At 42.0% G+C, this 15,530-nt stretch overlaps 1 protein-coding gene across 5 annotated transcripts in view; it reads left to right on the top strand.

Moving 5' to 3' along the window:
* ARID4B (AT-rich interaction domain 4B) overlaps positions 1–15,530 on the top strand; it is a 486,307-nt gene that overhangs the window by 172,884 nt on the left and 297,893 nt on the right. For all 5 annotated transcript variants that reach the window (XM_029593836.1, XM_029593835.1, XM_029593838.1 and 2 more), the window contains exon 8: positions 7,116–7,254. In XM_029593836.1, coding sequence (XP_029449696.1) covers positions 7,116–7,254 — 139 coding nt within the window. The remainder of the gene's footprint in view (positions 1–7,115; positions 7,255–15,530) is intronic.

The raw sequence follows: 15,530 nt of genomic DNA, 5'->3' as shown, positions 1-15,530 counted from the left end.
AAGGCAGGGTGGCAGGTGGAATAGAGGAATTGGCAGAAGAAAACAAAATTAGTCATCTCAAAATAGAAAAGATGACTAGGAGCAGCAGCAATCCTAGGGAGAAAAGTTGGAAAGCTATGTCCACAAATAATTCATAGTCTAGGCTATAACATCTCAGAGTTGCAGGCCTTAATGGTGGAAGTGAACTTGGACATAGTTGCTATTACAGGGACCTGGTTCACTGAGTCTCATGATTGGGATACATCCATCCTTGGCTATAACTTGATAAGGAAGGACAGAGAAGACGGAAAAGGGGGAGGAGTAGCTCTTATCCAAGCAACTGAATTGCAAGAGACTGATAGAGAAGAAGCATTATGGACTGTCCTAAAAAAAAATGGTGCTTCCATTTTTACTGATGTGGTCTACAGGCCTCTGGTCAAAGACATCCAAAAGATGGGAAAGAAGGGAGGTTGTTGAGATTGTTGGAGAATGGAATCTGCCAGATGTAGACTGGAGAATCCCTTCTGCGGAATCTGCCAGAAATAGAGAGATAGTGGTGACCCTGCAAGGGGCTTGGTTCAAGTAAATTGTAATGGAACCCATGAGGGAGGGAGTTATACTCAACCTAGTGCTCACTAATGGGGATAATGTCTCTAATGTTCGAGTGGGTGCCCATCTCAGCACCAGTGATCATCAAAATGTATGGTTTGATATTGCAAATAGGATACAGAGAGATCACATGAGTTTTAATTTTCAGAAATACGGACTTTGTCAAAATGGTGACATACCTGGAGGTAGAATTAGAGGACTGGAAGAAAATGAAAGAGGTAGAGCAATAGTGGGCCAAACTAAAAGGAGCAATTATAAAAGCAACAAATCTATATGCTAGAAAAGTAAACAAAAGTAAGAGGAATAAGAAACCGATCTGGTTCTCAAAGGAAATGGATAAAAAAAATAAAGGCAAAAAGAACAATGTTCAAGAAATGTAAAGGTTCCCAAAAAGAGGAACACAGAGAAAAATATCTGGTAAACAGAGGGAGAAGAAGAAAGAAATCAAGTAAGCAAATGTTCAGGCGGAAGAAAGGATTGCCAAAGAGGTAAAGCGAGGGGATAAAACATTTTTAGATACATCGGAGAAAGAAGAAAGGTACAGTTGGTATAGTGAAATTGAATGGTGACAAAGATCAATGTGTGGAGAGAGACAAAGAAATGACAGAAATATTAAAGAAAGACTTCAGTTCGGGTTCACTAAAGAAGACCCTGGAGAAGGACCATCACTGGTTGACAAGACTGTAGATGGGCGATGAAGTAGACAAAATGCCATTTACAAAAGAGAATGTACGGGAAGAGCTAGGCAAACTGAAAGTGGACAAGGCCATGGGGGCAGATGAGTTACATCCCGGGATACTGAGGGAACTCAGATTTGCTGGCGGGTCTGCTGAAAGACCTGTTCAGTAGATCCCTGGAAACAAGAGTGATGCCGCGACGTTGGAGAAGAGCGGTGGTAGTCCTGCTTCACAAGGGTGGGAGCATAGAGGAGGCTGAAAACTACAGGCCAGTTACCTTCTGCTTGGTGGTGGGAAAATTAATGGAGACTACTGAATACAGGATAGTGAACTATCTACAATCTGGTGTGTTGCTCGACCCGTGGTAACATGGATTCACCAGGAGAAGTTCTGATAAGATTTTTTTGATTGGGTGACTAGCGAATTGGATCAAGGAAAAGCGCTCAATGTGAGTTACTTGGATTTTTAATAAAGTTTTTTATATTGCCCTGTATAGGAGATTTGTGAATAAAATGAGAAGCTTGGGAGAGGGTGCCAAGGTAGTGTTGACTGACAGGAGACAGCGTGGCATGGTAAATGGAACCTACGCTAAAAAAAAAAAAAAAGGAAACATGTTAAGTGGAGTGCCACAGAGATCAGTTTTGGGACCAGTTCTGCTAAATATCTTTGAACGATATTGTGGAAGGACGAGAAGGTATAGATTGTCTATTTGCTGATGATACTAAGATCTGCAACACCGTACTAGAGCCCATATCTCAAAAAGGATTGAGACAGGATGGAGGCAGTTCAAAGAAGAGTGACCAAAATGGTATGGGGTCTGTATCGTAAGACTTATGAGGAGAGGCTGAAGGATCTGCATATGTGCACTCTGGAGAGGCGAACCAGGGGAGATGTGATACAGACCTTTAGATATCTGAAAGGTTTAATGATGAACGTACTATGAACCTTTTCCATTGGAAAGGAAACAGTAGAACTAGGGGGCCACGAAATGAAACTCTTGGGGGAGACGACTCAGAACCAATGTCAGGAAATATTTCTTCATGGAAAGGATGGTGGATCCCTGGCATGCCCTTCCAAAGGAGGTGGTGAACACAAAAATTGTCAAAGAATTCAAAGGGGAACGGGATAAACAGTGTGAATTCCTAAAGGCTGAAGGACAGAAATGAAGAAAAGGGTACATGGGGGTAACCTGCTCGGTGTCAGTTACTACCCTTAACAATATGCATGGGGATTACTGTCCTTAACCAATAAGCCTTGATGCTTTTGACTCAATTGTTCTCTGCTTTGTCATCACTGTATGCTTTGATGGCATGGGGAAAAGGGAAGTTGGATTCAGAGGACAACCAATTTGGGCCCCGACTTTTACAGACATAAGGGAAAAAACACAAGACTGCTTCTACAGCCAAGCTCAAAAGCAAAACTCGTCAAGCTGCATTGTTTGAATTTTCAAGAAGGCTCCTCCCCCAGTATAAATGTTGCTTTGTTAATATATAAGGCTTGGGGGTAACCTGCACAGAGCAGCAGTTACTACTATAAGAAATTTGCTGGGCAGACTGGATGGACCATTTGGTCTTTTTCTGCTGTCAGTACTAGGTTAATATGTTACTATATATATATTTAGCTGCCCAATCTCCCAGTTACACAAGGTTCTTCTGCAGTTCCTTGCAATCCACTGCTGTTTTAACAACTCTGAATAATTTTGTGTCATCTGCAAATGTGATCACCTCACTTGTTCCCTTTTCCAGATCACTTCTGAATACGTTAATCAGCACAGGTCCCAGTACCAATCCCTATGGTACTTTCACTATTTCAAAATTTGGAAAACTGAACATTTACTCCTTTCTTCTGTTTCCTGTCTTTCAGCCAGATACCTATCCACAAAAAGGACACTGCTTCCCTGTCCCATGACTTCTTAATTTCCTGAGGAATCTTTCACGGGGGACTTTTCAAACGCTTTCTTAAAATCCAAATACACTGTTTCCACTGGCTCATTTTTATTGGCATATTTATTTGCACCTTCAAGAAAATCTAAAAGATTGGTAAGGAATAGATAAGAATTGGGATAAGGAGCATGGAATCTATAAATGATTCTGCCATGTACTTGTGAACTTGAATAGCCATTTTTGGAAACAGGATACTGGGCTTGATGAACCTTTTGGTTTCACCCAGTATGGCAAATCTTATGTTAATTCTTCTTTGCTAAAATCCAGTTGACTCTTCCCCAATAAATCATGGCTATCTATTTAGTCAGTGATTTTCTTATTAAAAATAGCGTATACTATTTTGCCCAGTGCTGATATCAGGCTTACCAGTATATAGTTACCTGGATCCACCTCTGAGCCTTTGTAAAAATTGATATTACATTGGTTACCCTCCAGTCTTCAGGTACTGTGGCTGTTCTAAATGATCAGTTACAGATTACGAGTAACATGTTTGCAGTTTCTTGTTCAAGTTTAGGACTCTACAGTGAATCCCATGCTGGTGATTTGTTAATCTTTAGTTTCTCACATTATCACAAAGATTTGTTTTAGTTACTCAGAATCATCACCATTAAATAATGCTTCCAGTGTGGGTTTATTCCCAACATCCTCCTCAGTAAATACCGAGGCAAGGAATTGATTCAATTTTTCTGCTATTTCCTTGTTGCACTGGAGAAGGGTCAAAGAAGGGTGACCAAAATGATAAAGGGGATGGAACAAGCTCTCCTATGATGAAAGGCCAAAGTGGTTAGGGCTCTACAACTTGGAGAAGACACGGCTGAGGGGGATATGATGGAGGTCTTTAAAATCATGAGAGATCTTGAACAAGTAGATGTGAATTGGTTATTTACACTTTCGGATAATAGAAGGACTAGGGGGCACTCCACGAAGTTAGCAGGTAGCACATTTAAGACTAATCAGAGAAAATTCTTTTTCACTCAACGCACAATTAAGCTTTGGAATTTGTTGCCATAGGATGTAGTTAGTGCAGTTAGTGTAGCTGGGTTTAAAATAGGTTTGAATAAGTTCTTGGAGGAGAAGTCCATTAACTGCTATTAATCAAATTGACTTAGGGAATGGCCTCTGCTATTACTGGCATCAGTAGCATGGGATCTTCTTAGTTTTTGGATACTTGCTAGGTTCTTGTGGCCTGATTTGGCCTCTGTTGGAAGCAGGATGCTGGGCTTGATGGACCCTTGGTCTGAGCCAGCGTGCCAATTTCTTATGTTCTATGTTGTGCCCCGAGTACCTTTTAGCCCTTGGTCATCTAGTGGCCCAACTGACTCTCTCACAGGTCTTTTGCTTCAGATGTGCTTGAAAAAGTTTTTATTAGTTTTTGCTTCAATGGCAAGCTTCTCAAATTCTCTGGTTTGTCTTACTGCTATTTTATATCCAACTTGCCAGTGCTTATGCTCATGCCTGTTTTCTTCATTTTGATTCAGCTTTCCATTTTATAATAATGCCCTTTGGTCTTTAGCTGATTCTTCCACGTCACCATTAAACCATGCAGGCAGTCATTTGGTCTTCCTTTTTTAATGCCTGAAATACATTTTATCTGGGCTTCAAAGATGGTATTTTTCAAGAATGTCCACTCCTTATACATACATTTAACCTTTTAATTTTTTCTAATAATTTCCTCATTCTTAATCCCCCTTTTTAAAATTATATGCTACTGCAATAGTTTTACTTAATGCTCTCTCTCCAACGATTATGCCAAATTTGACTGCATTGATTGCTATTTCTTAACGGCCCTACCAGATCATGTGTTCTATTGAGGACTAGATCTAAAGTAGTTGCTCCTCTCATCTGTTCTTAAACCACCTACTCCTTGTAGCAGTCATTTATGGTATCAAGAAATTTAACCTGCTAGCATGTCATGATGAAATATTGTCCCAGTTGATACTGAGGTAACTGAAATCTCCCATTATAATTGTGTTGCCAGATTTTTTTGTTCTTTCGAATTGCAGCTACCATTTCACAGTCTGTTTCTTCATTTTGGCCAGGTGGACGGTAGTATACAATCCCTGCTATACTTTCATCTGTCACACATGGAATTTCTAGCCATAAGAAATCCCCAGTGCATTTTGTTTCCTGTGGGGTTTTTTTCATGCTTGATTGTATGCCTTTACATATAGTGCCACCCCTCCATCATTTCAGTATAATTAATACCCTGTTATCACAATATGCCATTAGTCATCCTCATTTTCCCATGTCTCTGAAATACCTATGTCTATATCCTTGTGTAATACCATACATTATAACTTACTATTACTATATTACTATTTAGACTTCTGGCATTCATATACAGTAAATTTTTAAATTATGTTTTTTATTTGTATTTTTTTTTCTATTTGCATTCACAACTTGCTTATTAGCAGAAGATACAGGCAGTTCAGAGTCATTCACATCTGTGTACTTTTTGTCTGCATCCATCTGTATTTACTGGGCTATTTTAACTTCCCTGTTTTGCAAGTACCCTTGGAAGATACCTCCCTTCAAACCATGCGATTCTGAACGATAGTCTGCTTTCCCCCATGGGTTGGTTTAAAAGACGATCTATCTCCTTTTTAAATGTTAGCACAGCAGCAATGGAATTAGTAAGGCAAAAACTATAACAAAATTCAAAAACGTATGGGACAGACTCCGAGGACTACTGATCTGCTTGCCTGTCAAAAAAGTGAATTGACTTTCCTGTAATATGAGTTCTCTAGAAGCCAGCAGTTCACCAGTCGCACAGAACTTTCCCATTTCCTTTTGTTCACTGCTGTGGTAAATAACTGAAGGCAGCTCGTGCAAGGGAATTTCCACACATGAGCAGAAAAGAGTTTTAAGTCTTTTCAGAAAGATCTGAAAGAATGATCTGCGTGACGCATGTGGCACTTCAATGACAGATGCGTGTCTGGTAATCTGCTGACTTCAGAGAGGACTCATGAAAGATAAGCAGCTTCTCTATCTCTGAGCTATCTGTATATTTTAGTTTTAACAATTTATTAAAGTGTTATCCTTGTGAATAGAATAGAGGAGAATAGCAAACTCACATATCTATTCAGAACTAATGTTTCTGGTGGTGACCTCTTCACTTTTCTTTTTTTTTATTTGCAATACAAATAAATAGGAATAGGAAAAACAAGATCATTTTCCACTTGGAAGTTGGAGCCATAAAAAGCCTTTAGGCTGATTATACCAAGGCTTTCCCCATTGAATCAAACTGGGAGAAAAGCCTTAGGGGCAGATTTTAAAAGGTACGCGCACGGTGTACATTTGTGCGTGCTACCCGGCGTGCGCAAATGTACGCCCAATTCTATAACATGCGCGCGCAGCCACGCACATGTTATAAAATCAGGGGTTGGCGCGCGCAAGCGGGTGCACCTTGCGCGCGCCGAGCCCTCGGGGAGACCAGCTGGCTTTTCCCGTCTCCCCCCCCCACCTTCCCCTACCTGTCCCGCCCCCCAGGCCAAAAAAAACCCCCAAAAAAACAACCCCGTACCTTTATCTCACAAGCTACGTCTGCTGGCCAACTGTCGGCATGCGATCCCCTGGCACAGCGGCCGTGTGGAGGCTTCCGGCCATGCCCCTGGACCCCCCACGCCCCGCCCCGTTTTGCAAGCCCCAGGACTTACATGCGTCCTGGGGCTTTATGCACGTCACCGAGCCGTTTGAAAATAGGCCCGGCGTGCTTAACTCCCCTACACGCGTACATCCACCTGGATTTACATGCGTAAGCCTTTTAAAATCTGTCCCTTAGTGAATCAAGCTTTTAGTGTGACAGGAATGTTTACCGGATTTAATTGTACCTCTTTGTGTCATAGTTTTTGCTAAACCATTTTTTAAATACTCCCATGTAGTTCTACTCTTCTGTTCTTTGTCATAGCCCAGAGGAAGAATCTTCGTCTTCATCCAGTGAAGAAGAAGATGATGATAAAAATGAAACTGATGAATTACTAGGAAAAATTGTCTGTGTGGACTGTGCTAGTGCAGATAAAAAGAGGGGAGCATGGTTTCTAGCTCTGGTAAGTTTTGACTTCTGTATATGTTAAAGTTTAGTATAAGAATATTTTCTTACATAACAAGTTTTGTTCAGAAGATGTGTTCACCTTTCTTTGTCAACAATAGGGCTGAGTTAGCTGTGATGCAGGCTGACATCATCTGATGGTGCCAAACAGATCTTTCTCTCTAAGCTCATATAACTTTTGCTGTATTAAGCATGCATGGGGATTCCCATGTGGGCATGGCCTTGTGAGGACCCTTAGTCTTTTTTTTTTTTTTTTTTTTGTCCGAGCCTCTGCACAGACGTGTACCTTTCCTCTTCAGGAAACTTTTTCTTACTGATCTTTTTTTTCCCACTTACACTTTTTTTGTTGTATTATTTTGTTGCCTCGCTGTCTTGACAGCCCCCAAAACAGCACTTTTCAGTGCTACAAAAAACTGAAAGAAGAAAAGAATTCTTCACAGGATGTCTGGTTTAAAAGACTGTCGACCTTACCAATATTGGACTCCACGGCTTAGAGCATCAAGGATATATGCATTGGGGCTTTGTGCATTGATGATGACAATGCTTTGTGATTCGTTGAAGCTCTGTGTTGACAGCGCTAAAGATTAATGCATCAATGGGGCAGGATGCATAGATAGCGCTAGGGCTGGAGGATGATGTATTGGCTGCATCACTTCACTTTTTTGGCGCCAGGTGAGCTGCAGGCTCCGCAGAAGCCTCAACGCCAATAATGCTCTGAGAGATGGAACAGGCCACTCCATTGTCGACACACCAGACAGGGGTGCTTCCTAGTCAGTTGTTTTCCACTTTGCCAATAAAAAAGGTGGATCCATGGGAGCAGAAGGTGATTTAATGCTCTTACCCCACCAATCAACAGGGCAATGTCACCATCTGGATTGCTGAACCAGGGCCTTCACCTGGAGATGCCAGATCCCATTTGTTCTGTGGTACCCTTAATTTCCAACTGATCTCTAGTGCAGATCTTTCAGACACCAGAGGAGATGGAAGGGGACTCCATTCTGAAATTAGAAGTTCTGTCTCTATCGCCTGGCCATCTGCCCCGATGATGATGTCACATGCTCAAAACTACTTAGCCTGCCTGGACTTGGATTCATTGCCTCGGCAACCTCCTGGTTTCATTCTTCTGTCTTGCTCAAGCCCTCCAGCCTGGTTCCTGCCATCAGTTTCTGCCTGGTTCTGTCTTTTCAGACTTCAGCTTTGCTTCAGTCTTTGCCTGTGTCTCCGCTGCAGTCTTGAGCTCCACTTCAGCAACGGCCTTGTTTCAAGCCATCAGCCTTGTCTCAAGCCATCAGTCTTGTCCTTGCCTGGCTTCAGCCGCAGTCTATTCTTTGTATAGACTGTTGGACTCAGTCATAGTCTGGCCCATGCCAAAACTTGCTTACCTGCCACTGGCGTGGATCTCAGACTCTACCTACAATGCTGTGTCATGGCAAGAGGGCTCACGCATATGCATTTCACTACATCTACAGAGTTCAATACTTACATGCCAATATGTGAAAATTGAAGCCTTTTCTCCCATCAGGTGATATTGCCTCAATATATCTGCAACCATTTCTTGATGGGAAGGAATGCACACACCATCTTATTTGATCAATTTATGTTACTCTTTCTCAGCCTCTACAGGAGCACGTTGAATGGCTTGGTTACTGACCAGCAGTTTGAAAGCGATATCCATGATAAGCTAGTGGATGTCACCTGCCTGGGAGAACACCTTTTTGGAAATAAACTTGGGGAAATGGTCGCTGAAATCAAGAAGCAACATTTATTTATTTATTTATTTAATTTCTTTTACTATACCGATGCTTAAGACCAGGTCTTATCGTACTGGTTTACAATGTAACTGAGGGGATTAGATACCAAACATATGGAAGTCTAGTATTTCTCAACCGGATCAGAGCAACAGTCTCCTTCATGCTGGCCGTACTATGTTATTAAATGGCCATATTTGCAGAAACACCTCTTCTGGCAATTTCAAAGATACCAAATCCCATCTCTGCTTCAGCAAAAGCAACAGCTTCTGGCCAGAAGTCAGCAACGAGAACACTGTCAACCAGAGGTGGCACAACAGGCCCATCCAAAGCCCGGACCAAGTTTTTGACTATCCTACAAACCCAACATCTTCCCCAGTAGGAGGGAGGATTCAACCCTGCCTGAAGGAATAGCAAAGATTACCAAAGACTACTGGGTATTCAAAATTGTGGAGTCTGGATTCCGCGTATGCTTCTCTCAACTCTCCATGCTTCCTCATTGCTCAGCCTTCAATCCAGATTCATCTCATTCAGTGCATCTCCATCTAAAAGTGGAGCTATTTCTCAGTGAACAAGCAATAGACCCTTTTCCACCCCAGTAGCTTCACCAGGGGGTTCTACTCCCGCAACGTCCTTATCCCCAAGAATACTGGGGGATTGAAATTCATCCTGGATTTAAGAAGTCTGAAAAAGAATCTGCTCTTGGAGAAATTCAGAATGAATTCCTTCACACATTTCTCCCCTTCATCCAGAAGAGAGAGTGAATGTATGCCCTAAATTTAAAAGATGATTATGCTTATATCCCCATCCATCCTTTCCACAGGCTTTACACTTTATGGTGGACTACTGTCATTACCGATACAGAGTACTCCCCTTCCAACTATCAGCTGCACTGAAGGTCATTACCAGATGCCAGCAGTACACCTACATCATCAAGGTATCCATGTCTTTCTGTTCTTAGATGACTGGCTATTGTCGGTGAGTTTTCGGGAAGTGGCTCTGACCTCCCTGCAGATTTCTATTCAAGTGCAGTTACTGGGTTTCCTGGTGAACTTTGAAAAATCGATTCTAGTCCCCATCCAGAGAAAAAAATTTTAGGAGCCTAGGTAGGTTCCCTGCAAGAATTAGTCTTCATTCGATCAGATACGAGAAACACCCTCAGAACACTTGTACATCAACTGCTGAATCCAGATTAGACATCAGCCAGGACATTCTAGTAATCCTGGGTCACATGGCAGCAGCAGTTCATGTACTCCCGCTGATCTACCTTCGCTTGTGGCTTTACAGTGGGGGCTCTGCTCTCAGTGGGACTGACTAACTCAGCCCTTTACAAAAGGCATGGAAAAAGAGATTTGTTGGTGGCTACAATCCTTCATCCTTTAATAAGGGGTGCCACTTCACCTGCTCCCTCACCAAGTAGCATTGGTAATGGATACTTCCATGAAAGGTTGCAGAGCCTGCACGTGCCCCTAAAAAACTCAAGGAACTTGATCATTAATATAAAGTCAATTTTAAATCAACTTTCTAGAGCTGCGAGCAATCAGGTACGCCCTGAAAGTCTTCGTATATCACCAAGGGAAGAATTTTCTCATTTAAACCCACAGGTAGCCTTATTCTACATGAAGCAAGCAAGGCGGCATGGGGTCATGCATCCTCCACTGGAAGGATTGTTTGTTCAGTAAATGATATGTTACAACTCTCAGCTTGAGACTCCCCACATGTCTTAGCTAATTTAGCCCTGCTTGTCAGCGGAGAAAGCAAGTTTGCATACTATAAATGGTGTTCTCCATAGACAGCAGGATGAATTAGCCATGCTAAATACCTGCCTGCCTCTCCAGAGAGTTGTCTACTTACCTAGACTTAACTCTTTTATCAACTGAGGGACCTCACGAGTCAACGTCCATGTGGGAGTTCATACACATGTTCAGTAAAGTAAAAGAACATAAGAAATTGCCATACTGGGTCAGACCAAGGGTCCATTAAGCCCAGCATCCTGTTTCCAACAGTGGCCAATCCAGGCTACAAGTACCTGGCAAGTACCCAAACACTAAGTAGATCCCATGCTACTGATGCCAGTAATAGCAGTGGCTATTCTCTAAGACAACTTGATTAATAGTAGTTAATGGACTTCTCCTCCATGAGTTTATCCAAACCGTTTTTAAACCCAGCTACACTAACTGCAATAACCATATCCTCTGGCAATGAATTCCAGAGCTTAATTGTGCATTGAGTGAAAAACTTTTCTCCAATTAGTTTTAAATGTGCTATTTGCTAACTTCAAGTAGTGCCCCCTAGTCCTTCTATTATCTGAAAAAGTAAATAACCATTTAGAAAGAAAGGTTTATTCGGTGCCATCAGATGATGTCAGCCCACATGTCATGGCCAATTCATCCTGCTGAATAAGGAAAACAAAGCTTACAGAAAACAAACTTGGTTTACTGTTATCAGCATGTGCTTAATGTTTAACATTTAGGCCTTTGTAAGAGAATGGAGGTGGCACCATTAAGCTTTCTAGAAAGGGAAGTGCAAATGATTGGCATACTTCATATTTTAAGTAAAATATTTCATAATTGTAGAATTTTTATTCCTTGAAGAATGTGTATCAGATATTAATTGCCACAGTAGCAAAGTCCAAACTTACCTAAATAACACTTAGATCATGCTGAACTGCTAGACTTCTGTCTAATAGTGTCAGCTGAGATTATTTATACTACTTATTCCATCCTGAGGAGAGAAGGACAACTGCCCCTTCCGTGATGACTCCTCCTGCCACCAAAAGGATGGGGCTGAATGTCTCGCATGAGGCTGCTCTGCTGGCCAGTGAGGGAACTTGAGCTGCTCAGACTTGCTGTCTGGGGCTAGGGCATGTATAGAAGAGTGAAAAAGAGGTTAAAAGCAAATTTAAAAAAAGGCTGTATTATATACATTGCTAAAAGCATTAGCAAATTGATTGTAATTACACGGCATAGTCTTTTTCCATTTTCCCACAATCTGTAGTGAACTATTTTATCACTGATCATGATATTGATGTGAAAAAAAATGGATAAGACAAATGAAATGACATTTTACTTGCTAATATTGTGTATGCTGGTGATATTTATAGTTCTCATGAAGCAACATAGAGAGAACACTCTTTCAATGGGCATATGTTGAAGCGAGAAATGCAGGTCATCAGTGGTATCACTGCTAAACATAGCATGTCTGCTCTTTTTCACCAGTTTTAGGGTTGTGTAAAATCTTGAAAATTAGAAAATCCTTTCAGTTTCATTTCCTAGTTAATGGCTTTGCAACCCCCTAGATTTGTCTGACTTGCTAAAATAGTTCCGTTACAGAAGGTACTTAAGAGAACCAGGGACAGTAACTTTTAAACAGTTGCATGGGTGCACATGTACACACGTATGCTGGCTCACACTAATGGACACAGCCATTTTATAACATATATGCATATATGTGCTCATGATATAAAATAGGCTGCATGTGCGTGCAATTTTCTGTGGCTGCGTGTAAAATCCCCCCACTTTTTATACTATAGTATAAAGTGGGGGGATTTTAGTAGGAGCGCACACCAATGCAATTCCCAGTTTCCCCAGATCGTTCTCAGTTAGTCCAGGTAAAGGATAGGACTGCCTAACCTCCACTAGTTAATTAGCCTCCCTTTTACCATATTAGCCTCCATCCTTATAACCCCGCTGTCTAGCCTGTTTTGTTTTTTTTGTTTGAGGACTTACACACTGTGCATAGCAGAAGTGAAGTAATGCGGTAGAGGACCCTGACGTGTGCTTGTGTGCGTAAATATGCACAGATTTCGTTGAGAAATCTAGGAATGCCCAAGCCCTGCTCAAAGCACACCCTCACCCCTATCCCTTCTTTTGCAAAAAGCAAAATTGCTTACCTTGTAATAGGTGTTATCCCAGGACAAGCAGGATGTAGTCCTCACATATGGGTGACGTCACTGACAGAGCCTTATTCCGGAAAAATTTCTGTCAAAGTTTCTAGAAACTTTTGACTGGTATCCTGAGCCTACTGAGCATGCCCAGCATGCCATGATCCCTCGAGCCACAGGGGTCTCCCTTCAATCTTGTTTGTAGCAATTAGAGTTAGCCAAAAATAAAATAATAAAACGTATCGGACCCAACTCCGTGGGGTGGTGGGCGGGTTTCGTGAGGACTACATCCTGCTGTTCTGGGATAACACCTATTACAAGGTAAGCAATTTTGCTTTATTCCAGGACAAGCAGGATGCTAGTCCTCACATATGGGTGATTAGCAACCTACAGGCAGAGTCATTTTTGTATTGGACCAACAGCTTACAACATGTGCAACAGGCACAACAACTGGTGTACTGTTGGGAAAAATGAGGCAGCGTGAAATCACGAAAGGTTGGATGTGGAAGGAGTTGGGATCATACTGGAAACAAGTTCTTTAAGACAGATTGTCCATAGGCTGAATCTTGTCGTCCTTCCTTGTCGAGACAGTAGTGAGCCGCAAAGGTGTGAAGGGAACTCCATGTTGCGGCTTTACATATGTCAGCTATTGGCACTGAACGATAGTGTGCTACTGAGGTTGACATTGCTCTTACTGAGTGAGCCTTTACTCGCCCCTGGAGAGGAAGGCCTGCTTTTTCATAACAAAATTGTATACAATCTGCAAGCCAATTAGATAGAGTTTGCTTGCCTACCGGTTTACCCTGTTTGTTTGGATCAAAAGAAACGAAGAGCTGGGTGGATTTCCTATGGGCCGTAGTGCGATCGAAGTAATATGCGAGTGCACGTTTACAGTCCAAGGTGTGTAAAGCCCTCTCTCCTTGATGAGAGTGTGGTTTTGGGAAGAAAGTAGGCAAGATGATGGATTGATTCAAGTGGAATTCTGTAACTACCTTGGGAAGAAATTTTGGATGTGTACAGAGTACCACTCGATCATGTAGGAATTTAGTGTAGGGTGAGTATGTGACAAGTGCTTGTAACTCGCTAACCCTTCTCGCAGAAAGTAGTCTTCCAAGTGAGAAATTTAACATCACAGGAATCCATGGGTTCAAAAGGAGAACGCATGAGTCTCGTTAAGACTACATTTAGGTCCCATTCTGTGACCGGTGGTCAGTGTGGAGGTTTAAGTTGAATTATAAACCTCTCATAAATCTACTATCGAGGGGTTGCACTGAGATTGGTGCATCTCCGACGGTATTGTGATAAGCTGAGATTGCACTTAAATGTATTCTTACAGATGAGGTCTGGAGACCAGAGTCTGAGAGGTGCCATAGATAGACTAGTAAAGATGATGTAGTGCAGGAAAAAGGGTCAAGACTGTTTTGTGTGCACCACGTGATAAACCGTTTCCATTTGGCACAATAGTTCTTTCGTGTGGAGGGTTTACATGAAGCTACAAGCACTTAAGAGACATTAGTTGAAAGATTGAGAGGTTGTAGAATCAAGCTTTCAACATCCATGCTGTGAGGGATAGGGATTGAAGGTTGGGATGACGCAACCTGCCCTGATCCTGAGTTATGAGAGTGTGTGCTGTGCCCAGGCAAATTGGGTCTCTGATCAATAGGTCTAGAAGTATGGGAAACCATACTTGTTGAAGCCAATATGGGGCTATGAGTATCATGGACCCTTTGTCCTGTTGTAACTTCACTAGAGTTTTGGTTATTATTTATTTATTTATTTATTTTTAGCTTTTATATACCGGAAGTTCCTGTATACAATACATATCACTCCGGTTCACATTTAACAGAGTTAACTATCGCCGGGGAGGCGATTTACAAGGAACATGTTGAAAAAATGAACGGGTAATCTATAATAAGGTACAATCTATTATAAAACAATAGTAATAATAATATTAGCGGTATCGGGGGATACGCGTATAGAAGGCCTGAGTTCCAGCGGCGAGCAAAGGTGTCCCTGGGTAAGCGGGTTTCTCTGCTTGTACAGGGAGCAATAATTGTTCACTTTGTAATTCAGTTGCGATGCAAAGAGATCTACTGTTGGTTGGCCCCAACGTTGAAAGATCTTGGTTGCCACTTCTGGATTCAGAGACCATTCGTGAGGTTGGAATTGACGACTGAGGCGATCCACCACTACGTTGTGAATGCCTGCTAGATAATTGGCCCGTAGAAACATTGAGTGTGTTAGGGCCCAGTCCCAAATCTGTGCTGCTTCTTGACAAAGGAGATATGAGCCCGTACCTCCTTGTTTGTTTATGAACCACATGGCTACTGTGTTGTCTGTTTGTATCAGAACAGTCTTGTGGGAAAGGCAGTCCTTGAACGCATGCAGCGCATAACGTATAGCTCGAAGCTCTAGGAAGTTTATCTGAAAGGTAGCTTCGAGTTTTGTCCAAGTACCTTGAGTCTGTAAATGGCCAATGTGTGCTCCCCACCCTAAGGTGGATGCATCTGTAGTTAACGTCACTTGCGTAATTGGTTGTTGGAAAGGTAGGCCTGTGAGCAAGTTGTCCATGTTCGTCCACCATAGGAGCGAGGACCGTAGTTGCTGAGTTACTTGAACTGGATAAGACAGTGGTTGAATGGC

Source organism: Rhinatrema bivittatum, chromosome 3 (assembly GCF_901001135.1).
Source record: "Rhinatrema bivittatum chromosome 3, aRhiBiv1.1, whole genome shotgun sequence".
In the NCBI taxonomy this organism is placed as follows: domain Eukaryota; kingdom Metazoa; phylum Chordata; class Amphibia; order Gymnophiona; family Rhinatrematidae; genus Rhinatrema; species Rhinatrema bivittatum.
The sequence above is the reverse complement of the archived record's forward strand: the minus strand, read 5'-3'. Positions and strand labels throughout refer to the sequence as shown.